Source organism: Manacus vitellinus, unplaced genomic scaffold, assembly GCF_001715985.3.
Source record: "Manacus vitellinus isolate BGI_N305 unplaced genomic scaffold, ASM171598v3 scaffold_3_pilon, whole genome shotgun sequence".
Taxonomy (NCBI): Eukaryota; Metazoa; Chordata; class Aves; order Passeriformes; family Pipridae; genus Manacus; species Manacus vitellinus.
The window spans coordinates 5313517-5341038 of record NW_021940535.1 but is presented as its reverse complement, the minus strand read 5'-3'; the positions used below and the strand labels follow the sequence as shown (position 1 = coordinate 5341038).

The following is a 27522-nucleotide window of genomic DNA, read 5'->3' as shown; positions in this document are numbered from 1 at the left end:
GCAAAGACTTAATTAGCTGTATCTTCACATTCTTTCTTCCAAGTTAGTTTACATTTCCAAAAAACAAATATTCAAAATAAAACCAAGCAATTCAAACTGCCAAATACTAACCACAGAAGTTCGTTTTAATTTCAGATATGCGTGAAGAGACAGAACAAACTCCATGGCTATGACAGCAGCTTGTCACTTCCTCTTTTCACTATGACTTCAGCCTTCAACAGGGTCATGAGGAGCAGCAATATAAGGTATGCCAGAATATAAATTATGCCAGAATAACCAATATAAGGACATGCCAGAACAACTCAGTGGTACACCACAAAGCATGCTCCTTAACACTGACATTACTCAAGTGGTATACTGGGTCTGTCTGGGATGAAGTTACTAAGTTAATCTTCACAGCAGCCCATGGGTGCTGTGTTTCCCAGCTGCTACCATGTTGGTAACAGACCACTGTTTTGGCTGCTGCTGGGGAGGGCTTACACAACATCAAGGCTTTCTCTTCACACTCTTCCCCATAAAGGCCAGGAGGATGAGGGTGGATAAGAATTTAGATGGCAACGTAGCTGGGGTAGCTGACCCAAACTGACCATTGCAAATCCCATACCGTACAATGTCATGCCCAGCAATAGAAACTCAAGAGAATGGAGGAGGAAGTTTCTCTTCCCAAACAACCATTACACGTGCTGAGGGCCTGCTTCCCAGGGAGCAGCTGGACATTTGCCTGCTGATGCAAAGTAGTGAGTGAATTCCTTTTTTTTTTGTTTGTTTGTTTTGTTTTGTTTTTGTTTTTTTGTTTACATGTGCAGCTTTTGCTTTTCTTATTAAACTGTCATCTTAATCCACAAGTCTTTTCACCTTCCTTCTGGTTTTCTGCGCATCTCCCAGGAGAGGGAAGAGAGCAAAAGTTAGGGTAGGTGTTTGGCTGCTGGTCATGGTCAACTCACCACAACTTGTTTAGTGCAAATGGATGTTTACATTTCAGGAAGAGAAGACATTTGGCAAGACCAAAGCAGTACGTCATACTTCATTTTTTACAATAGCATCTATTTCTTTGAGAGTCTCCTAGTGTACAGTAGGAAATGAAAAGCATATGCACTTCTTTACCAAGCAGATATTTGCTGATGATATCCAGTTACTCAGCTTGTGGAATCTTCATCCTTGGAGATATTCAGAAGTCAATTCAGGGCATGGCCCTGAGTAACCTGATTTAGCTTTGAAGTTGGCCCTGCATTGAATGGGGTTTGGACCACATGAATTCCAGTAGGTGCCTTTTACCTGAATTATTCTAGGGTTCTATGATCTTGTACTCTTTGCTTCTTTCATAGCTGTATTTAAAAAAGCTATTTTCAGATTTTCAGCTGAATGGGTTTAATATACAAGTAATTTTCATGATAAGCCATGTTGCCTGCATTCAGGAGTTGGGCTACTTGTTCTTTCCCTGTCTTTCCTAGTATTTTCTTTTTTTGCCAACAAAAAACTATTAATCAGAAGCAACATAAATAAAAACACATAAGTGGATGAAAAGGTAGGGCTCAGAGGAAAAGGCTGCACTAATTCTGAATTACTCTTCTCAGTTTGGAAAAAAACCAACAAACAAGCAAACCCAGTAAGCAATATTTTAATAAAGTTTGAGCATTTATTACATGCACAGATATGCAAACATGTGGGCCTGCTTTAGTTCTCTGAGGAATTCAGCGAATCCAGAAGGCACTGAAGCCAGGAAGCACAACTTCTAGTTGCAAAAAGATCTCCATAACACTCTAAGAAACAGACAAAATTCCTCTATTCAAGGCAGCCCTATTATTGATCTGTAGGATGAATCTGACTTACAAGAACTTTTCACCTCCTCCTCTGCCTGTGAGTGGGGAGATTTGAGACATGTCTTCCACTGCACCCTACACAGTCTACAATTTAAAGCCATCCTCTCCATCACCTAAGCATGGTTCCCACTGCTAAAAAGGTAGGACCACCTTGACATGATCACTGACAGTGTCAGGACCATCTTTTCTGTATCACTGTATATTTTCAGAATATGCAGGACATATCAGTGTACCATACTATGGGTGATCTCTCTGCAACTTACCTGTCAATAATGGCACACATGTCAATGGTGACATTAGCAAAGCTTCCCAGCTGGCCTTGCTCCACCGCGTGCAAATCCACCAGCTGATCATCCACATGAATAAACTGCATGCATCCTTGAAAAGAATGCTGAAGTAGCGAGTGATCTGAGTCATTCATCTGTACAGGAAACCCTGTAGAGCACCAAAATAAAGAGCATTATAAACTGCATATACTATTACTTAAGCCAGGTTTTTTTCATAGGAAAAGAGAGATGTTTTCGAGATGAGGGAAGAAAAAAAGACTATGTGGCAATGATTTATTACACAGTTATTCATTAACATGGAAATATTGTTAAGTAATTGGCAACTACCTGAAAGAATTTATATAGTACAGCTGATGATCAACTAATTTTTGTCTAAAAGGTGGAAGTCTTCTCTTACCCTTCTCCTCCTCCTCCAGTTCTATACTGCTGTTTCTCATTCTTTCTCTCTCACACAAATATTAAGGGAATAGGAAAACGATTTATCTCCTTGTTATATTTTAGGAATCACATTCCAATTTCTCTGATTTTTCTGAATAAAAATATATTCCATGTATACCATGAAGTGAATTTCCAGTTCAGCTTTCTCTAGAACCAGGCTTCCCCTTTTTGTCACTTTGTCTTTTTGTTCATGGGCAATGAACACTTACATTGGAAACTTTCTGTAAACTTGAAAATAGCCCTAAAATCTAATATCCTGGACCACTTCTGAGGAATCTGAGGACATTCTGTAGTATTTTCAGTTTTGCTCTGAATACATTTATTTTCTTGTCTGTTTGAAGGTGGTTTATAAGAGATGAGAATGAATTAGTGTCTTGCTCAGGCTAAAAGGCAAGGAGACAGAGGATGTTTGTATGCAATTGTCTAACTGAATGCCCTTCGGAAGTGAATGTGTCAATTTACTTGAGAAAAATGTCCTCGATAAGACAGTGGAGAGCTTCATTCACTACTTATAAATCTTTAACAATGACCTCCCTGAAAAACCTTCAAGAAAATAATTTAGACAGAATCTGTTCAAGAGGTCCATGAGATCAGGAAGGAAGAGAGAGGGGCTAACAACAATTTATTGGTAAAAAAAGGTAAAAAGTTTGAAAATGCATAATGGTGTAGCAGAGTTCAGCTAGGTAGATGACCAGCCACTCAGTACTTGTCTGTCAAGGGGAAAAAAATCACACACATTTGTTTTGGTAGCTAAGACAGATTATGCAGCTCCCATTCCTTCTCCCACTTTCCCAGCCAACTTGTCTATCTGCAATGCCTTACTACCTTTTCTATACCATTTGTGGAGACAGGAGAATTACAGATTATCAAACCAATACTTTGAACAGCAGCAGGAAAAAAAGGGAATGAACATAATTTTAACTTCCGTTCTTGAACACAGTTTATCACATGTCACACAAACAGTTGAATTGGCTGAAAGGGAGGGCAATAAATAGAGGACAGAAGCAAGCAACTGTGGCTTGAGGACAGATGATGTCTACTTTGGCACTAAAAAACCCCCAAGTTAAACATAAGTCTTTCCCAAAATATAATCAAGTCACATTTTAACTGAAAGGTTTTGCCAAAGCATTCATATAATCAGTAACGCTTTTTAAGGTTTTCTGAAACAAGCTTGCCCATCATCTAAATTTACTGTTGGTGGCTCCTAAATTTCCCCTACTCACTTCAGTAAACATTTACTTCAGAGTTCACTGATGGTGGTACAGAATTAATCAGAGATGCTATAGTAATTAAGCAGTGACAAAGCTAAAAGTTAGCTCTGACAGGTACTTTAAGGAGTTAGGCAAAGGCTTGCCTTGGGGTCATATCACATCTGGAGTAAAATTGCAAGGAGTCATAAACTTCTACGAGGAAGGCAAATATACCCCTCACACTAATACACATCCACTGGAGAAGGAAAGCTCCTAGGAATCCCCCAAATGCCTAACTAGTGCATAATAACCTCATTTTTATTTTGGACTGGCAGAAAAATCAAGTTGTAGGGACATAATTTATCTTGTCTTCCCATCATGTGCACTGACTAGTGACCTATCTGATGAAAAGGGGACAGGGCTTTCAGAAATCTGCCTCCAACTTTTTTCAAGGGTTTTTTTTCCAGTAACTGATTAAACTGTTAAAGACTTTACAGACAACAGTACAGAGAGACAAAAATGCAAGTTAATTCTCTGTTTGGAGGATGCAAGCACAATATTTTCATGTTCCTAATAGATGCTTTCTCCAATTATATTTAAGCAGGTCACTCTTGCAGTATAACTGTCTGTTTTCTAAACTGTCACTGAACGTTCCCCATAACTGCTTCCAAACAAGAATCCCCAAACTAACACCAAGCACATGGCCATTTAGATCTTCAGTGCATCAGCAGAGCTGTGCAGGAAACCTACGTATCATCTTCCAGTTCAGAGCACTTCCATAATTCCTTCATTTTTAATATTAAATTCAAAGTTACCAACACTGGGATAAATTCTTAGCAATGTTCATGTAAACCTAGCAAAGTCAGAGAAATTAGACAGATGTATCTGAATACAATGAAAGATTATCCACCATCCTTCAAACACTAACTGAAAAGTAGATCAAAACCAAGAACCACAATTCACTCTTCACATCATAAAGAGTATGAACTAGATATCTAAGTTACAAATGTATTATCAGCTTTAACAATATATTTAAGCAAATTGCTACTAGTACTTGATACCATTCAAGAACAAACCACAGAGGTATTCCAATATGTGATTCTCAGCTTCACTGCATCTAAGTATCAGTTCTTGGCATACACAATATTAGTGCACAGTTATTATTGCTCTCTAGGGCGCTCTCTGTGCTTTGCTACTGGTGGCAGGAAGGTGGCAGCTGGGTCCCTCAGCCGTGGTGGAGACCCCAGGTCCCTGCATTCACTGACTGGAGAAGGAAAGAGTCGTGGGATGGAGTAGCTGGAGATGGCAGCTGCTCCATACTAACTACATAAATCAAGCTTTCCTCTATTACTGAAGAGAGTAGGGTACACTGAGCATTAGTCATCTTGAGATTCTGATTTTTGCTGTAGCTATCAGTGGATGAAGGCTGTAATTTTCTCATTCGTATGTCTTTGTTTTGCTTGTCTTGCTGCTACTCCATTTGCTGTTTTTCGTCATGTAAGAAAACTGGAAGGGGGTGGGGGAGTTTATGCACTATTACAGCACATTGCATAAATTGTCTGTGAGGCTGACTGGGTGTCAAGGCATTTCAGTCATGCTATACTATAACAGATAATTATGCAGAGATAATTTCAAAAGCAACCAGATAAGCCTTGTATATAAAAACTACACTGGTTTTGAACTACTAGTCTAATGCCCATTAATTTTGGTGGGACCTGAACACTTAAGATAATTCCAGCAATAATCATTTGAGCAACGCTTCTGCCTGAAACATAAACCTCAAAATGACCTAGTACCTTGTGGTTGTTAATTCAATACACACGACAACACCTTCTCCTTCCAGATTTCCATTATTGAGACATGATTCACTTCCTCATCCTTCCCACAGTGAATGAAATTTTAAATAAATGAAGTTCTATAACCAAAGCTGACAGTAATGGTGTCACTAGAAAGGCTAAATAATGAATGAACAATTTGGACAGTACTGTATTGATCTTCTTGTTGACAACAAACTATGTACATTTACAAAATGCACATAAAATGCAGTTTAGACATTTAAAACAATGTTCATGCTTATGATTACAAATGCATTTTAAAGTCAGGTAAACTCTGTTATCCTGTAATTTCTACAGCTTTCTGACTTTTTCCATACAGAATCTGTATCTTACAATTTTATTTTTCACATTTTAAGACCACAAAGAGATGGATTATCCTGCAAAGGTCAGACATGGATTAAATCTGAATTTTCTTGCATTTGATAAAATTTGTATCCAGGACTTCATTCTGACTTACCAAATACAGAACAGTCCAAACTCTTGATCCAGCTCCTGATCCTATTTCAAACTTGCAAGAAAAATCAGAAAATCTATAGTTTTAATTCATGCTCTTTTCTATGTTAGAAGTCTCTTTATATATTAAAATAAAAAAAAAAATCAAACAAATACAGTATAATAAAACACTTCTGAAATTAAAAAAAAATATTCCTTTTCCAGTGTCAAGGTCTATTATGTCTCTCTTCCAATCAGCTGAATAATGTTCTATCAAAGGCATTATAAGAAAGGAAGTTGAAGGAAGAATACGTTCAGGTCCATGGTATAATAATGGAAGAACATACAGTCAGAATATGTCTTTAAACATCTGATTTAAACTACTTGTTTCTGAGATCTGGCCTGAAATGAAAGAATGAAATACCATACCAGGGTCTGAATGTACATTTTGATATTATTTAGTATCCCTATATTAAACACTCAGATTTTCCTTGAAATGTAATGCAAATTTTATTGTAACAAGAAGACAGTTTTTCTTCTGTGGCATTATAAATTTTTTTCTTTTGTTTCATTTGTAAGTTAATGATGGACCAATGCTTGTATAGACATGGTACTTGATATTTTACTTCTTTAAAAGAAAAAATACTCCTCCATAAAAAAAAAAAGTAACTGTTATCTTAGATATCTAACTGGTAGACTATATTGTATTCGGCTAGTTGCATGGGTAGATGCAGGATCTAGTAATCAATAGGAAATAAAGATGAAAATAAACACAACTTAGTGGATTGCAGTAAGGCAAACCAGAATGCGGACTACAATTTTTCTGTTTGTGTTTGGAAGTTACCAACTTCTTGAATAAGTAATTTTCTAATAAATTAATCTTTATTTTGCCTTCATTGTGTTGCATATACAGAAATACAGAGGTTGAATGCAAGGAAGTGCATTCTATCCCAACAAATGCAAATTACTAACCTTAAAAACCCAAATATGTCTCTATACACAAAGAAAAATGGAGTTTACTAATGCTAGAGCTTAGAATAAGATGATGATGTGCTTCTAGCACTCCTGGGACACACATGAGGCCCTAAGTAAAACATGCTAGCATTAATGAAGTCTTCAGTGTACTTCACAGAATCTTCTCTGTACATGTAAATTGTAGTATGATGAAAAAGTTTAACAAAAGTTTAACAAAAGTTTAACCCTTGTATCAAGGGTTGGTTTTGATGGTCTCGGAGGTCTTTTCCAACCCCGTTGATTCTATGACTGTATGATTCTATGAACATAATCTCACACGACTTGGCAGCACTTTCTACCAGTGGTATGGTTCCTGATTTTTTTTGTCTCTTCTGGAAATCTGGTCTTCAGCCATACCCTTTTCTCTAAGAATGTTTTATCACCAGCTGTCTGCTTATGAATTGGAGCCAGTTCTGGAAAAGTACTGAGATTTTTTAGTCTCTCTGTATTCTGTCATTCCTTAACCCTCAGTTAGATTTTACTTTGGTGTATTGACACTGATTCAGTACCTAACAGTTCTTGATGAGACTGAATTTTTAAAAAAATCTCTCTAGCTGGGATGCAAAGAATACCAATATAGCACTACCAATTTCCTTTGCCATGTGCCAGAGAAATTCTAGGGTTAGGTGACCAAACCATAGAAAGAGGTCATGTATAGCATAACAGGTTATCTGAACACGTAATTATACTGGTATTGTTTATAAGTAGGTCACTGAGGAAAGAAACAGGTAGATAAGAAAAAGCCCAAAAGATACTCAGATAAAATTTGAGCAACAGTCTGCGAACAGACTATCTTCAAGACACAAAACAAGTTTCAAGAATACTCTTTTACAAGATACTAAATGTCTAGGATTACAGCCTAGAAAAAAAAAAATAGAGGAATACAGTTTTGAAGGTCCCCTGACAAAAGCAAAAACAAAAACCAGGCAGGCTATCTTTAACAGTACACAGGAAAACTACCGACAGCAAAAAAGGAAGGATAAGATGAGACTGGATGTGGCACTTAGTGCCATGGTCTAGTAACCATGGTGGCAGTGGATCAAGGGTTGGACTTGATGATCTCAGAGGTCACTTCCAACCTGGCTGATTCTATGATTCTATGACTACATTATAATTGTCTCTTTTCACCAACTTTGTTGAGTGCTTTTTTGAGACTGCCATGGAACTTAGTGTGAACAGCCATGCACTTAAGAACTGTTTTGAGGCACTTTTCCAAATGTGCGGCCGTAGAATTTGAAGTATTCAAATATATATGGGCCTTCCTGTTACAGTTGGAAAATAGCAGGTTTGTAACTCAGGCTTTCAGGTTGCAAAATAATAGTTCAGGCATTTGAAATGAATTGCAATGGGCACTGAGGTATATCTCACCTTTAACTATGACATCTTTTCCCTTTCCCTTTATTTTTCCATGCCAAAGGTACTCTTTCACCATTTTGGTTTTTTTTTTGTTTTGTTTTTTTTTTTTTTACCCTGATGTAATTACAAATATGATACCTCTCCTACTTTCAAAGTCCTATCCTGCAAAACATGCAGACCATGTCATTCCCAAATAGAGATATTGTCTGGCAGATTGTACCCAACCTCATCTAGGAGGAAAGATGCTCATAGAATCTCTGTTCTCAGATCACATAAAAATGATGTAATTTTTTAAAAAAAATGCATGTACTATACTATATTGCCAAAGGGAGCAAATTTAACTAATTTAGTAGAACACAAGCATGATTTTCATTCATAAGAAATTATTTCAGTCTTAATCAGTACCATAAAATGCCCTAAATACTTATTTGTTTAAAAAACTAAACTTCACACACTAGTTCAACTAATACTAAAATAGAAAAGAAATATTATCTGATAATCTAAAAAGACTTTTATATTTAGAAAAGAGACTACCTGTTAGTATTCTTAGTTAAAAATGTTTAACGGAAAAAGACTTGTTGCAAACCAAGTATGACAATAGTGTCTTTGAAAATTGCTCCTGCAGACTTAGTTTCCCTAAGAGCCATACTAGATATTACAAACACAGGCATACATCAACAGTTACTAAACTGTCATAAGATGAACAATTTTTTTTTGGTGATGGATGAGAACAAATATAATCATTGCATAAGACTGGTTTTACTGATTTTGTCTTTAGATACGTGGCAGGTGAGACTGATGCCTCTTCCAGCTACATGACTGTGAAACATAATGACTTCTACTCCTTTATGGTTATCTCTGAAGTTCTTCTGTAGATTGGACAAAACTATGCCCAGATATTTGAGAGGCTGAAACATAATTCTTGTCTACTCAGAAAAAAAGATTAAATATTACTAACAGTTTATGGTAGCATCTAAAAATGAGAAGCATAAGTGGAAAAAAAATTAGTAAAATAGTGTCAAAAATACAGCTAGATACTAAAAGTGATACTTGTTCAAATCACAACAGAAATAAGTCAGGTATTATCTACTCAATGCACAGATAATTTTTGATCTTTAATTTGACTTGCTGTTCTGCTTCCCTTGCATTGTCTTTTTTTACTTTTTCTCCAGAAATGACTTGATTTTGTCATCGTTAAACCGTTCAAATTCCTGCCTACTTCAACAGAGTTTGTTGTTGTTTGTTTCTTGATTTTTGTTTTTTTCCAGGTGGTCCGGATTAAAACTATATTTAACTTTCTCATTCCTATTTAGAAATAGATATATAGAAATAGATTGTCTTTCCAAATCTGAAAAGAAATATCAAAGAATCCCTACAGTGTAAATGCACACATTGTTGCCTTTTTGAATCTGAGCTAATTTATCTATAGCACATAATTTGTAGCTGTATTTCAAGCGAAAAGTAGCAACGCTTAACATTGTTATAAGTGGAAACCACTCACATAGTAGTGCATATTCAAGCCATATTAATATTAGAAAGAAATCCATAAAATAAATGAGAATGAACTCCAGACAACAATAATAACAACAAAATCCATTTTCTGTTATCTCCATAATTATGTAAAGCTATTAGGAGTGGAAACATTTCACTAAGCAGAAAGAAACAAAAGTCTATTATCCTAAGACTTCGATGTTAGAAAGGACCACCATTTTATTGTTTTTTTTTTCAACTTATGAGGTTTTTTTTAACTTGATATTCTTTCTCTCAAAAAAAAAAAAAAGAAAAAATATTGACATTTTAGAAATGGATCTTTCATTGTGTACAATTCAAAAATTATTGAAAAGAGTTCCAGCTGTTGGATTATGGTGCATTTCTACTTTCTCAGTTAATCCAATCTTTAATCTGTTACAAGTCTGCTCACTCAAAACAAGGAATATGTACAATAGAAAATGTGTAGAAAGTACCTACAGAAATTACTTTAAGTTCAATATCCTGTCTTTTTAAATAATGATAGAAAAATCCAATCAGGCAATTTATTTTCAAAAGAACTGAATGAAACTTTAAATTTAAACCACAAAATAATCCTTCTTTCTTCCTACAAGTATAAAAATCAAGTTTAATGACATGAAGGAGATTTCTTAAACATCTTGCCTGTCTGCCTGTCTGTTCAAAAGCACAGCAGGCATAGCAACAGTGATCCAACATAGTAGTGACTCAACAGTGACCCAACATAAAGTCAATGAGAGTTTTTTTAATAAAAAGTTACAGGACTTAACTGTGATAAAGTGTCTTAACCTTATTAAGTCATCTTTTGAAAATGCTTTAAGATGAGTGATATTGATTGACTGATATCCAAAAAAAAAATAGGTTATTTTCTTGAAAGAAAATTTATTCTTTGTTTTCTTGGAAATATACACTGTAAAGTATACAGGGAAAATAATGTTATTGATATGCAACATCCAAGATGGATGGATTTCCTCTTACTGTAATGCTGAACGATTCCTATCAAAATGAGTGGAGGAATTCAGTGTGTTGAGGAAAGCTACACAAAAAATATTACAGCTACCCAAATATAAAAGAAATCTTAACTTTTGAAATTTGGAGTTCTTTTTTAATGTTATATTCATACTCTTAAATTTTCTAAATAACCAGAGAAGTTATGGTGGATGAATTTGAAAATATTTACTTTCAATGGAAGCTCAACTAAAATCTTTAACAGGTATCAGGCAGTTACCTTTCATTGGTATTGACACTGGCTTCTTCAGTGATGCCTCAGAGAGTGTGAAAATAAAGACCAAAATTACAGTCATTTATGAAAAATAAAATTATTATAAAATCACAAAATAATTTCATTTAGAGGTGACCTCTGAGGTGATTTGATCCAAATTGCTCTTCAGAGGCAATCAAATTAGGGCAGGTTACTTAGGGATATGTCCAGTCCAGTTTACTTTCTCTGAGACTGGGGATTTGAGAACCAATCTGGATAAACTCTTCCTGTGTTTGATCACTCACATGGCTGTGAAATATGTTCACATATCTAATCAGAATTTCTTGTGTTGTAACTTGTGTCTGTTGCCTTTTATTTTCTTGTGATATTCCCTCAAGAAATAACTGGATCTATCTTCTCTAAACCCTTCGAACTTCAACCTCAGCTGGGCTTTGGTCTTCCCAGCTTTAACTCTGAGCAATGGGAAATTTCTCTTGGGTAACCCATTCCTGCTTCTGCCTGGTGTGTTGTTTCCTTTTGCATTTGAACTCATTGAGGTGTTCTCTTTTTCCTATAGTTATTGATAGCTTCTTTTAAACAATATAAAGTATTTAAATAGATCTGTTAAACTATGCAAAAAGCCCAGAGCTGTATGAATGGCATTAATTTCCAGACATTTATATACATACACTCTTTATTGTCTACTGGGAAAGAACAAGAAAATCGATTATAATGTAAATTGCCCTATTGTCTGCTTCATCTGTACAATGTTCTTTGCTGGCTGTTAGATTGGGACTTCACAGTATTTTTAATAGTGCCTAACATTAAAAACATTTTTCTATTTAGGGGTCTTTGCTACAAACATGAAATTTTAAGAAGCATAATGGATTGGTATTTAAAAGGAGTATGGAGTGCATCTGAGGGAAGGTGCTGAGAGAGAAAGTGATAAAAGAAGACGGGGAAATTACATCTAACCTCAGTGTCCCCTACTCTTTCTGTTGCTCTTAGACTCTCAGTCACTAAACCAAAGTAATATTGATTTTGAGCCAATGAGGAAAAGAGGCAACAACTTAGCAGTAACTGTTGTTCAGCTAGCAAAACAGGGATGTCATTCTTCAGTCCTTTTCATTTCCTGTCTTGTGTGGTGTTGTGGTTTCAGCCAAGCTGGAAATAAAATTTAAAGATTTGCTTGGTTTGGAAAAGAGACTAAGATTAACAAGGATTTTCTCTGATTATGGCTTGGATTTTACGAATTTCTTAAAGACTAGGTCTCTGAATTTTGTATCTAAAGTTCCCAAAACAACATTTATATGAATCAAATGAGCACAAAAGAAAAAAAAATCACTCAGCACCTCTTGGAAAACTAATAAAGATGTTTAGAGAATCTAAACTATTCCACTGACTTCATATAGGGTTTTGTGTGGCTAAAATTAGATGCCACTGCAAAAAAGAGGAATGTTTTTTCATTTGCAGTTTAATCCCACAAGTCCTTACTCAACAAATCATGTGAGTACACATGTAAGTCCATGTATGCAGAGGTTTAATGTAAAAGCCTTATTATCTCAAATTATTTACCTTCCTATCTTGTAGGTAGCATTGTCTTGATAATGTGGTTTCAAATAGCACAGGCAACAGAGCACAGGAGACCAGCTGCTACATCCTATCTACCTTTATTATTAGCAAAATTTGTCTGTGTTGAGAGGATGGTAAGTAGTGAAGTCCTTATCACACATGAAAGCTAGCCTTGAACATAATGACTCAAACAATACTTACACAAATTACCTGGACAGGTTGCAAATGACTGGGCATGTAATTTCTAGGCTTTTTCAGATCACATACCCTGAGTTCTGACTTTTCTTTTTGCCTTTTTACCTTAAATATTTTGTAAGGAGGATTTGAAATGCAAGTGAAAAACTGGAAATGTACCATTTTGGGGATTCCTCACAAATAGAGTCTTTCTTTTATTGCAGTCAGAGATCAGTGTGAAATGACAACAACCATTTAGCACTGCTTCACACAGAAATACATATTTGCATTTCACTCTTCATTTTCTCACCATCAGAAATCAATGTGCTTCTGCACAGTACCAGTCACAGTCAGGTCCTATTTCTATATGTCTACATATAGTAGATTTAGTTCCCATGTTGGCAATTTGCAGAAGTCAGCACTCACAAAGCTGTGTTTTTGGATTAGAAGGCATGGGGCACATTTTGTAAGCAGGAATATTTTTGTAAATTTTGATGTTCATTGTAATATTCATTAGGGAAAAGAACTAATTTAAGACCAGTTCTAATATGAAAGACATTTGTGGGAATATATGTATTTCATTTGCCTCCACATCTATGCATGAAAGGAGTAAAAAGGAGAGAAAAAGTGAAGAGAGAAAGCAGAATATTGCCACCATCAAGCAACTGTATGTACAACAATTAGCAAGACTGTAATTCTCCAAGTTTGACCAGGCAGTACATTTGAGAGAAATGCATCTCGGTAAGAAACCTGATTTACTAATCATTAATGTTTAACCTTGAAATCCAAGGACACTTTAGCACAGTAAAGCAATGTTATCAGAGGCCTATTTTTAAGACAATAAGGTCAGAGAAAGGCAGTAATTGATAGCACTTATAAGAACAGAAAGTCAGAAATTTCTTAACCTGGACTCCAGTTAAGAATGATTAGATTATACTGTTTGAATGACTTTGCCTTCTGTTATCCAGAGAACCATTACAGACATCTGATTTCTTTTAGAAGAGTCAACTTATAATTAAAAAGCAGTTAATTTCTTTTTAAAAAGTTAGATTTACCTTAGAATTAAAGTATCACCACTTAAACCATGAAAATAGTGAAGGCTTCTGTAATTCACAGGCATTCAGAGCTTCGTAAAAACTTGCGGATAAGACATACATATACACACACATATATATATATATATATATAGAAGGGAAATTGCACTCAAAATGTTCAGTTATTGTCATGGATCTTTCACATATCCATTTTACAGTAATGTCAAGATGGTTGTTCCTAATTGGAAAACACAGAAAACATTACAAAAATTATAGCAGTGCCAGCCTTCAGGAAAGAGGAGAGAGCTTTGGCAGGATGAATTTTTATGAGTCATGTCAACGAGATTGCACGAAATTGATCTGATTGGCAATGATAAAAAGCAGCGACTTATTTGGAAAGACATTGAAGCCTATCAAATGAGGCATTACAGGGAAAATACTGGATAGCAATGGTCCCAAGAAAAAACCCACAACAATAAATAATAAATACAATGATATAAATGGAGAGGTACGACCTGTTCATTTCAAAGCTTACCACAGCTATCAAAGTTAATACTGATGACTTATAAGCAGAAACTGTTATTTCATTATGTCACTATATTCTCAACTCACATTCTGAACTCACTCACATTCTCACGAGTTAAGAAGACACATCATTCAGTTCTGTCAATTCACAAATGAAACATAAGAAAATGTTATGATACACACAAAACAAGGAACTAATGGCTGAAGAGTCAAAGGTCAATTTTCCAAAGACAGCAGAAAGTGCATTATAAGAATTGTATAGCAGCTATCCAAGAGAAGAAAAACTTTGGAAAAAAATATAATTATTTGAAAACTACAAACTTACCTAAATCAAGTACCCTAATTTATAAATGTGTTCTGAAAAACTTAGGTAACTATACCAAAACCTAAAAAACTTCAGCTATCAAATTTACTACAATATTACCTTCTCATATTATAGTGAAATCTGAATTGTATTTATAGAATACAAGCATTATCTTTTAGAGGAAAATGATCAGAGATGTTCCCTATATATTTTTCTAACTCTACTGCCTTCAAAAATATTTGCAAGGCAGCAAAGATATAAGCAATGTTTATCTCCAAAATATTCAACCAAATTACTGAATATAGATTTCTATGCCAATACTGTCACCCAAAATATTATTCATACCCCTCTTTTTGACAAAGGCCACTTTTTGAAGTTCACTATAAAAAATGTGCACTTAATATACATTTACACATATTTGTTTTGTCCCATCTCCCTTACGCCCTCTACTTTCAGTAACACAAGTAGATTAGAGAGAGAGAATATTTCCTAATCATTCAAGGAGGGAAACTCTGGACTTAACAAGTCAGATAATGGGGTAAAGGGATTCACAGTGTTTTAAAATGGAGTTTGATATATTAATGGAAGAAATCATATGACAGCTTAGTGTGATTCTGGAGTTATAAATGAAGGTTGTGACATGTGATTTTTGGTGTGTAAATTTTTGATATTGTTAAGAAGAACTGAAAAAAGTGGACTGCTGTTTATTCATCATGTTTGTACCATATTTCTGTTGTACTAATACAGTGCTTCAGGGCTTCTGTTGGTAACCTGCAAGGGCATATATGGGCTTAGAGTCTTTTCTTTTTTTTTTTTTTTTTAATCCTTGATATATCAGTAGACTTTGATGCATTTTCACCCTTTTGTGAAGCACTGAATTGCCACAGCAAGACTGAATCTGACACAAGGAAGGCCAGTGTTCCCAGAGGGTTTAAATTCTTGAGTGACTTCCCTTGACCTGCTCATTTTAGCATGCTCAGCTAACTGGAATGGCAGATATCTCTGGAGTGGCTAAAGGTATTCCTCTGTGGATAGGATCCTTTTACCAGGATGCATAGGAAATTTCTAACCTAACTGTGGCTCCTGCAGTATTAGAAGATGGGTGCTGCTTCGTGAGCTCTCCAGTTCTTTTCTATGGTTACTAATAATCAGAGGTGCGGGGGGGTTTTTTGTTTGTTTGTTTTTTTGTTTTCTTTTTTTTTTTTTTTAATCTTCCCTATGATTAAAAGTCAGGCTTAGGGTGCTGGGCATTTTTTGGTAATAGATATGTGTATGTAGAGAAAATGGTCCGGAATCTATTGGCTTAAATATCTACCTCATGGATTGAGGGAAACAGAAGACAATGACCTTCAACCGTCTGTTTCTAAGCCATAACTAAGATACCACATCTGCAAGTGCAGAGAATATTTAATAACGAATATACCTTTTAACAGTTTAAAGTTTTTCTTTCCATTAAAGAACACAGTATCTAGACCACAAATATTCAAATTTAAGTTTCTGTGGAGAGATAACATATTTTAAATTTTTTTTAGCACAAGTAGGAAAGTGTGAGGAAGGTTTCAAAGGTGAATTTTAACACTGTAGATTTATAGCTGCCTCTTGGTAACTTAGAAAACTTAGGAAAATATGCCTAAAATTTTTGCTGATGATGTTAGATCACAAAAAATTAACAGTTATTTCCCTTTTCTTCTCTGTCATTGTATTAGCAGTTCTTTGATAGAAAAATGAAAAAAATATGCAAAAAGTCTTAAATACATTTCCATAATTAAGTTCAATTACTTCTATTTCCAAATAACTACAGATTTTTTTCTAATTAACACTGGGAATTTGACACTGGCACAGATTCTGTTGTCTTTTCCTGCAGGAAATTTTGTACTTCTGCCCATTAAGTTGAGTGTGTAAAGAATGTCAACAGAATAACATGCACAACCAATCTGTTAGTCACATTTCAAGATTGCTTTTTTTATTGGGTTCATTCCCTCAGGATTCTACAGTGCTACTACTGTAAAATTATATTGAAAATGTCATAAAACATGCAGACTTCTGACTTGACACCAGTATTGAATTTTAACAGTGTATATTTAAAAATACCATTAAAAATATTATCTAATGATTATGTGACAACATGAACAGTTAATTAAAATAATTACTCTGATAAAAATTATGGTGTTAGTCCCAGGATGAATAATATGCCCTGTTTTATCTGAGTTGTTTTATTTCAATTTATTTCACAGGACACTCTTAACAGGATTCATTGTGGGATGTCTGCTGACTGGCCTCTGCAAAAAACTACCATCCCCTGTAGAAACCGTGGTATGAATATTGGGTCTGTACCTGTTTCCTTGGGCAGGTAAGACTTGATACTTTTGATATCTGGGATATCTATTAGCAAGCATGGATATTGCTAAGATTAAAGCAAAACTTCTGACCTTGCGGATATCTTTCCCTCAACCTTCTTTTCCCAGAAGCTTTCGAAGTTCTGTTCTGGCATTTTCTGCATAAGTACTACTGGCAAATTTTACTGGCAAGATGTGTGCATAGCTGCATTTGCACATGCACATTGGGTAGGAAATGCATCCCTAGCGTATCTTGCATCTAATTACTTGCCCACTATGGCCCTAATTTATGGAACTCTGTGTTCTTGGAACCAACTTGCACAGCTGATCTCTGCTTTGGACATTCTTCTGAAAGTTTTATCTTTCAAGCTCTTTTTTGATAATTCATAATGATTAATCATGTTTACATATTTGCATAAAGAGCACTGTATCAAGGCAAATGAATGATCTGCAAAAAGGAAAAGAAAAAAGTATACTGACATTGCAACTGCACTTACTGTTAATGGGCCTTCATTAACTTTAGTAAAGGCAAGACATCTTACCACATGAGAACTTTCTTCTTTCTTCCATAAGTTAAAAAGCTTCTTAGGTTGACTTCTGATAGCAGTTTACATTAAACATTGAAGAACTTTATATGGTAATAAGGACTATTCCCTTATGGACTTTGGTAATGTGAATAGTAAATAATGTAAGAAATAAAGTTAATAAGAATTTTAAAACAAGGTTACTTCTCATGTTTAAAATGCAAGGCTTTATTACAGGCAATTTGGTAAGGATTTACCCTGCACAAAGAGATACATGTCATTTTGGTTTTCAGTTGAGCTACTCTGTCCCAAGACTCATGTTAAATATAGAAACAGGAAGATTAAAAGGAATAAGCTTTGAGATGAATATACTTGACACTGTCTTATTAAATTTGTCAGAATCTGAACTTTAGAAATGCCTCTAGTTGTCCAGAAACACAGCTGTTTGACTGACATCATACTACAAGTGGAGTCCCCAGCATATAAATGAATAGCCCTGACTGGAGATTAGGCCCTGAGCACATGAGAAAACAATCACCAAAGAGTCATAGTCTTTTATTAAGGCATGTATAATGTGCTACCATATCCCAGTGACCTGCAAAGACTCTGCACGTAATAAAAAAGAAAAAGTAATAAAACCTTTTCCCCACTACTGTGAATTTCCACTATTCAGATATACAGAATTTTCTCCCATTTCCATTACCATGTATTTATTCACCATTCTTTGAAGTCCCTACTCTCCTTTATGTGTGTTTAATCTTTTCCCCTTTTTGCAAATTCTCTTCTCCCTAGTTCACAGATATCTTTCCCTTCTGTTTACTACTTCCTATTTTCTCTAATACCAACATTTTTTTTCAATTTTTTTGTTCCTGAACAAATATAAAAATATCCCTATGGTCTCTAAGGTGACCAGCAGTAGAATCTCAGGAAAAAAAAGTATGAACACAACAAGGATAGGGTGATGCATCCACTGGTATACTCCCCTGAATTCTTTTAATGTGCAATAAAGGGACTACTTGAACCAGTCTGCACACTTTACTTGTATTTAATATCTATTGATGAACTTTTCTTCTGTGAAGGGACATAATTGTTTTTGGAAGCCAGTTACACTGATCTCATCTGGAACAGTGTTTTGCATTTGAATATACTTGCATTCATTTTAAACATGCTATTAATGCTTGGCATGTGAGAAACACTGAATAGTCATTTGCTAGGCACATTTTCCATGCCATTCATGACTGCAAAACTAGATCACATCCTTCTTCATCCAAGAGCAAGATGAGAAGCTTTTTCAGTTCTTAATCTCTTCTCATACATAAGTCTTGATCAGCTTTGTCACCCTTTTCATAATCCTTTTCTACTTCTACTATATCTTTCTGAGATGAGCTGATCATATAAAAATGGGCACAACATTCAGAAGGTGAGGAGACATAATTGACTTATATAATGGTACTAGCTCCTATTTTTATTGTTTGTCAGTTCAGTTACTCGAAGAACTTGTGATAAGGAACTTAGTTTAAAGCTTTTTTTGAAATTCAGATATATCAGCTGGACTGCAGTTTATCCATATGCTTACTGATTAGTATGAACAGCTGTGAGCTCCTCTGCAAGAACCACATAGATTCGTTTCATCTATAAATTATTTCTATACCTAATCAGATTTTTATTAATTTACTTCTAGTTCAGAAATCAGATTTATCGTCAGTTCCTTCCTGTTATTCTTTAATTAGTGTTGTCACTTTTCCCAGCTTCTATACTTCTAGAACATGGGTTGACAAGAGAGCTAAATAATCAGTTAATGTTTATTTTTCATATTTCACTGCCTTTAAAACTCTCTAGTAAGGGCTATCTGGTCCTGTCAATGTTTCTTCACTTAGGTACTCCCAATGTCCCTTCACTGCAGCAACTAGGTATTGCTGGATCCCTTGGTTCCTCCTCATTTCAACACAACCCTTCTGTTTGATGTATATCCATACTTCCATCTTTTTGCATGTTATCTGACAGATTCTATTATAAAATGTGAGTTCTGCTAGGCCAGCTGCTGTCTAAGTCTCCGGAGTCCCAGGTATCTCCAGGCCAGAGATGCATCAGAATACATGAAAGTTTCTTGTTTTACCAATATTAATTTATTCCCTTTGATGATAAAAGAAGATACTCTCTGATTCCTTTACTATAAAAATAGCCCAGAAGAAACTATTTATCCAGTATTCAATGTACAGTTCACAAGAAGTTCTGGAAAATAATGTTGGTTTGAGTTTAGTGTTTAAAATATTGTTAAATTTTTTTAGTGAGACAACTTTTCAGTAGACAAAACAAGTGATGGACAAAATTGCAATGTTATATTTCAGCAGTATTTTTCATTTAAAGTCCAGGTCAAGCATGAGAAGGAAAAAAAGAAAACCACAGATTAATAAAACCTAATATGAATAAAATTACTTAGCTTACTAAGGACCTACTTTAGCTTTTTTGTTATGCAAGCATTTATATCTTTTTAAAAGTACCCCCAAACACCTTTGATTTCCTTTTAATCTCTCTCAAACTTGCACTCAATAGAAGTGTCTTGGGTGCATAATATTAATCTATAAGGTGTGGTCAAAAATCAACAGCTCATTTTAGGGTTCAGTTCTTTTTCTGCACTGGAGATGAGAGACTCAGATATTTAAAACAGAGCAAGAAACCAGATTTCTTTAATTTCTCTTAATGCTGTGGGTGCTCATGATACAATAACTCTAGTAAGAGAAGTTACCAAATAGCCTCCACTAAAACACTGATAGATAGATAGATAGATAGATAGATAGATAGATAGATAGATAGATAGATGGATAGATGGAATCTCTATTAGTTTGACTGGCTTTTTGAGAAGGAAGGTGTAAATTACTGAATTGACATTGAAAGTGTTGAGAAAACACTTCTCTCCCTCAAAAAATGCTAATGTTCAGATTAGTGCTAAAAGCCTCTTTCTTTCTTTTATGTTTTGAACCATTCAAAGTTATATATTTAAAAGTTTCTCTGTAAGTCAAGAGAACTCAGAACCAAGAAAAGTCGAGTTTCTAAAGACTCACAATTATATACTGAACAATGCGAAAGGGGAGAAGAATATAAGTGCAAGACTCCTCTCAGGGTCAGCTGTTTGTGGTTCTGCCAAGGAGTTACTGTATTATATGAAATGTTGCCGTTTGACCTGCGTGAAAGAAATGAGCATTTGATGGAGAAGGACTGGGCAAACAATCTATATGGAATTTATCTGTGCGCACTTGAGGAGGGGGGGGAAGAAAGAATACAAGATTTCTATTAAGCATTGAGAGAGGAAAAACCACTAAGATCCAGTGAATGCCAAGGTGACTGTTCAGTTGCAACGCAAGATGTATGCTCTATGCCACATGATGCATGTGCATCAGTGCTGAGCATCACAACTACCGTTTTGAACTGAAATTAGGAGGGAGACCCAAACAGTGGCTGAAGATTTCAAGTTAACAAAACTGACATGGTCAAGGATATCAATCTAGAAACCTTGACAATTGAACTTAATTTTAAAAAGTAAGGTCATTACAAATGGAAATTTACTGCCAACAACTGACACTTAAATCATAACTATATTACTACTATTTCTCCATATTTCCCTTCAATATAGATTTCACTAGTGTCTATTGTCATTAAATGAAGAATCTTTAACTCATGATCTTCCTGAAAATAGCTTCCAGTCTGCTTCCCTAAAAATACAGAAACGTTTAGATTTTACTGCAAATTCATAGCAATTTATTTCACAGTCAGGTGAGAATGAACACATAGTTCATTCTCACAAGAATATTGGGAAAATTTCGTATTTCACTTTCTGCTTAACTGTGGGATAATTGCCTTTTAAATCTACATATTTTATACAAGGTATGCATACTGTATTTTATACAGTATGTGTTCAAGTTTGCTTTCAGTGATCAAAGCAAAAAGGCTTTGACATTTATACTACTTCTGTGGGACCAAAATTGGCTTGAATTTTCATTTCCAGCACAATTTGTAGATAAAATGCTCATGTTGATGCCTAATCATACATTAGGAGGTACTTGAAGGTAGTCCTTTTTCCAGGTTGGACATCTCAAATATTGACTGGCCTACATTTTGTTCTGTTATTATAATGGTTTATAAAAGGTTCTATAAAGTGAGAACAAGAAAAACATAAACTGAGCCCACCATTCACAGTTACTAATTCATAACTGTAAGAAGCATCCAGGTTTAATAGTTACCTTAAATGTACTTCTGCACAAGCCTTTGATTTTGGGAGGCAGTTTACTAATGCAGGTATCTGCTGCATGAGTCTGAGAATGGAAATAATTTTCAGACTCATTGACATAGCTTAGTAGCAACGTGCCACTCAAAACTCCTAAACTTCACAATCACAGTGCTTACTGTGACCTGGAAATGTAGACAATTCTTTTAAATGCATTTAGACAAAGTTCCAAAGGAGGAAAAATTGCAGGAATTGTTACTACTGGCAGTTCTGACCTTGATAGCATGAGGAAGTAGTGGAAAGGAAAGAAAACTTAAAATTATCCAACAGCATTTGACTTAACAAGAGGCTGGACCTGTGGCTTCAAATGACTAGTTATGCAAGAGTTTGATCCACCACCTTATCTTTTATAAACATATGCTTCCCTCTCATTATTCTTGAATACAACAGGGAGATTTTTCTGAATACTATTTAATTGAATCTATAATTTTTTTTACAAGTTCTATTACTTTGAAAATTGAAAATCTGCAGGGGAATGCTCCTTACTTCAGAAACAGAGGAGGGAATTGCTCTTGCAATGACCAAACCGAGTCACTCATTTTATAGAATTATTTCGTATTCAAGTAAACGAAATGTAAAATCTAGAGATGTTACTGTGAATATGCAGTTTTCAGTGAAGTCTTTAAATTATCTTGTCAACAAAGATTTGTACAGAAGTCAAAGCCTGAAGTCCTTTATTAAGCAAACGTTTTACTGACTCTAAGGACCTAAGAAACAGGTTGATAACAGTTTAATATCAACAATGCCTTTCTGGAAATACAGAGTGGTTTGATTTTGGAATGCTCTAAGGAGAGTGCAGTCAGATCACTTGGGCATCACTATTTGCATTTGACTGTCATTACAGTATTCATTCTGCAGCATCAGTGCAGAAAAAAGCCACAAAATAAGATAAGCAGTGAAAAATGCAGTAGCAGCATTTCCTATGTTTAAAACCAAGGCTTACACTGGCTTTAGACCCATCATGCTGTATAAATAAACTAGTAAAGCCACAAGTGATTTAACTTGAATTTGGTTCTGCTGTGAGCAGGGAGGACTGGATCACATGACCTCCAAATGCCCCTTCTAACCAAATTATTCTATGATTTTAAGCATGACTTGAACTTTATAATACAAGTTCTGAATTGAGAATGTCTCAGATGATGCAGATTCAGCTGATATAATCTAGCATAGTCTGGGAAGGAATGGATCAATCAGCAATGACAAACAGTAAAGTGAAACCTGGAGCCTAACATTTGGCAGTGGAAAAAATACTGAATATTAGAATTTATTGCAAATTACCAAGACATTCTAAAAATAAACATTATTATGCTATTATTTCTGTCTCCTCTGAGGAACACTGCTTACTGAAATGTTTCTCATTATAAAAGCCTACATATCCTTATTCATTATTTCAAGAATATTCAGCTTTTACCTTTGCTCTTTTGGGAAACCTGTAGATGTCAATTGTTTGATTCTGCTACTGTCAGTTACCATGAATAGGGCCTTCCTACTCATTCAATCTCCTGTTTCACTAGTAAATAGCAATAGGTGCAACTTCTGTGAGTGAAGTCTCAGAATATGTTTCTTCTCATAAAATTCTAAGGCCCAAACCTCAGATTACTTTTGTGACAGCAATGATGACAAAAAGACAAGAAAATTTTACCTATTCCTTTGTCTTTGCTGAAAAAATATAACTTGAAAGCCAAACTTTAACATGAGTAATGACATTCTGATTGCATCAAGGATGAGTTTGAAAAACTGGAAAATACACTTCAACCACTTATCACCTTCTCTGTCTGACCACATCCACCTATTTATATATTCTACCTATATACTTTGATTTATGTTCATTGTGTTCTGGGTACTTAATCACATACATACTGAAGACTAAATTTGTTGCTAGTGGAACAATCATACATCAGATTTGAAGCAAACTCCAGTTTTCTGTATTTGAAGTTAAACTTCCTTGGTTGAGACATACATAACAGCACTCATTGCTACTGTTTGTATTATTGTGTTACAAGGAGTTTGACAACAATATCCTATTACCAAAGTAGGATGTTAATTTACTCTTAACTCCTTAGAGAGAGAGATCAAAATCCTACTTCAATATGGTCTTTCTGCCTCCTTTATTTTTCCACATATGCTAAACACGAATTGAAGTCACCAGACCTTGGGTTTCAATCTGAAAGAACGTATGGACACATCTACATTATATTCTCACACAGAAATTCCCTCTGTCCTTTTGGAAGAGTTATATTTACAGGCCAAGGAATCTAAAGGAAAGCATTACTCTCCCAGTGAGTTGGGTGCACAATGCATTCTGTGCCTTTGCTGTTGTTTTCAGCTGTTGCAAATGGGGAAGAATTCGTAACACTGGACCAAAGACCCTGACTGACTCCTTTGCAAATGGTTGTTATTTGGTCAAACTAAAGTAGATATAGAATTAGATACTAATAACCAGCAGAATAATGTTACAAAATCCTCTGTCATTTCGTCAGGAAATATTTTCCTATTACAAATATTTTAATCAGCTAAAAGATACCAACCATTAGCAAGCAGTTCAAAACTGTTACAATTTTTTTACTGTTTTACTTGATCTTGGCACTACAGTTTGTTACTAAGCTAACAACAAACAAAGAAACAATCTACTCTCTTCACAGGGACTCCAGCTAGCACTGTGTTAACATTTCCAGCAAAATTCAAAACCACAAGGCTGTCTCTATGGATTTCATTATAAACTCTGTCCATGTCCAGTTCTCTCTAAAGTATGCCCAAGATCAATATTGCACTAACAGAAATGTATTTAATGGTTTTACTTCAAACTCATATAAACCCTCTTGTGTTGGTTAGAAGCAGACAGAAAAACATTTTCGGAACTGTGAGAAATCACACATGAACCCCCTTTCTGAGATAGATTTTGACCAGATTTAAAGTAGTTTAATGAATCCAGATAAGCTTTGGGATTCTCAAGCATTTATTCAAACTTTCAGAATCTTACTATCAATAACTTCAACAGTAATGATCACTTAAAAAGCCATAATCAATGGCCTTTCAGTTGACAGAAAAATCATGAGATATTCAGGCTGATATGCCTAGAGCTCTCACACTTTTTCTGGAAAATCAGAATGATTGGGTGCCCATCTGAATTGCCTGTGCACTAATGCATGTGAGACGGAGAATAAACATGAGGAATTTGAGGTGAATACATAATTGCAGGGCTACAATCTCACTGGGATCACAGAACTGTGGTAGCATATCTCATACAACTGGAATGCTACACTGGATAGATACAAGGTCTTTAAGAAGTCCATGTGTGGATAGCAAGGAGTCTTGGTCAGTTATCTTAAACCTGTCCCCAGTTATCTTTAAAAAGTCATGGTGAGCAGGAGAGGTTCTTGAGAATCAAAAGATCAAATCACATAATCACAGAAGATGCTGAGTCGGAAGGGACCCACAAGGATCATTGAGTCCAACTCCTGGCTCTTCACAGGACCATCCCCAAGAGTCACACCACGTGCCTGAGAGTATCCTGCGAACATTTCTTGAACTCTGTCAGGCTTGGTGCTGTGACCACAGCCCTGGGGAGCCTCTTTCAGTGCCTCTGTGTGAAGAACTTTCTTGTAATACCCAACCTAAACCTCCCCTGACACAACTTTAGGTCATTCCCTTAGGTCCTGTTACTGGTCACCACGAAGAAAGAGATCAGTAACTGCCCCTCCATTTCCCCTCATGAGGAAGTTGTAGACTGCAATGAGGTCTCCCTTCAGTCTCCTCCAGGTTGAACAGACCAAGCGACCTCAGCTGCTCCTCATACACTGAAAAGGGACATAAAACCCTTAAGCACTTTTCTTAAATTTCCTTCTATATAAAACTACAAAAGGTAAATTTATGTTAAAAAAAGTATGACTGAAAAATCTCCACTAGATACAATTTGACCTAAAAATTTTACTTTCTAACTAATTAAAGATGATGTAAGTGTCAAAGCTACACAAACAAAGGTTGGACACAATTCTACAGTGACTGACTGCAGAATCCTCCGTACTTTAAGTGACATCTACTAAATTGTTTGCAGATCAGAGGTTTACCTTCAAGCGAAGATCAGAATAACTTACTGGAGCCTTCAGAACTTCTTTAAGGAAATAACCCAGAAAAGGAAGATTTCACATTACCTCTAGATAGGGATTTTGTTCTACACTATATTAGAAATATACTGAACTAAAATTACTGTTCTACTGCAATGCAGGCACATACATATCCTATCCTAATTGAACTCTTGGTTTTCTTATATTTCCTTTTTTGATTTTTACAATTTGATTGAACCCAAACTGATTGGTTAGGGATTGAAAACTGGTATTCAATCAGTTATACAATCCTTTTATGGATTTTATAAATACAAATTAAACATTATTCTTTTATTTTTAGTTTTACAAACAACAGGACTTCCAATTGCATTTCTGCACATTATTAGAATGCTAAATAACTGCTTTGATGACAGTTTAACTTATTTCTATTTTCTGTTTGCAAAAAAAAGGGAAACAAACAAAAACCACGAAGATATACTGACCATTGAATTTAAACAAAAAAAGCAGTGAAGAAGTCCATAACTTTAAAGTTAAAAAATCCTCTGGAATTCACGCTGAGTAAGCCTTTCATAGAATTTGACTTTTAAAATAAATTTAAATGAAACATGTCTTTCTCTCAACTTGAGTGTTAGGTTTCCTTATTCCTCAAATGGCAGCATATACTTTTTCACTTAGACTTATTGCTATTGTGCAAGTAGTTCCTGACTTTTACACTCTTCAGAATTTGGTTACTCAATGAATTACAGAAAAGCAAAATTGCTGTGATGGCATCTTTTCCAATTAAGGCCTCTGCAGAGATGCCAGTTTAATGAATGTATTTAACAACATTTACAGGTTTAGGGATGCTGACTCACATTTCAATACAAAATACTGTGTACAGTTTGTCCTTGAACTCTAAATGTCATAACACTCATAGGAATGTGCTACAAGCCTAATAAACAACTGAAAGAACAGGTTACTGTGCATTCAAAACAAAATATTAAATTCCAAAAACCTGTACTGCTGCATGAGAGCTAGCCAAGAATGTTATCTTTCTCTAAAACCAAAATAAATACAAGTGATCCTGATATTTTTATCTGTCAGACAGATATTGAAGTCTTGTTCTTCACCTAGAATTACAGAATTCACATAAAAGGACAGAATAAAAACCTCTTCTGGTAAGAGAAGAGAGGGAAAAAGAAGTCAAAGTAAAGGAAGTGAATGCCTTTGCTGAGAAAAGCAGAAAAGAATAGGACCATCTTCGTCTCTGGTTATGTTCAAGGTTACATAGATTTTTAAAATGCCTCTGACAGGGCATTTAACCAGAAATATATAAAAAAAATTACAGTACAAATTAGTAGACTCCTTTTAGCCATTCATTTTCAAACAGCTTTCTGGAAAAAAAAAATCATTGCCAAGAAACCCAGATCTCACATGCAGAGATTTAACTAATGAGTCCTTATATCCAGAGACCTATGGTATCACAGCTGGGGTAAGACCACACAACTGATCTAAACTTTGCAATGGAAAATGATTTAAACAGGCAGTTGAAAAAATAGAGTTATGCACTGGTTCTTGACATTGTGAGCCCTCATATATCAGTGAGAGCTGTGATAGGATAATCTAACGTGAACAAGTCTTAACAAATA

General features: G+C 35.2%; 1 protein-coding gene across 1 annotated transcript in view; it reads right to left on the bottom strand.

The window, feature by feature from the left end:
- Positions 1-27522, bottom strand: part of CNTNAP2 (contactin associated protein like 2) — a 1004683-nt gene that overhangs the window by 392847 nt on the left and 584314 nt on the right. The window contains exon 10 of the mRNA XM_018075661.2: positions 2084-2255. Coding sequence (XP_017931150.2) covers positions 2084-2255 — 172 coding nt within the window. The remainder of the gene's footprint in view (positions 1-2083; positions 2256-27522) is intronic.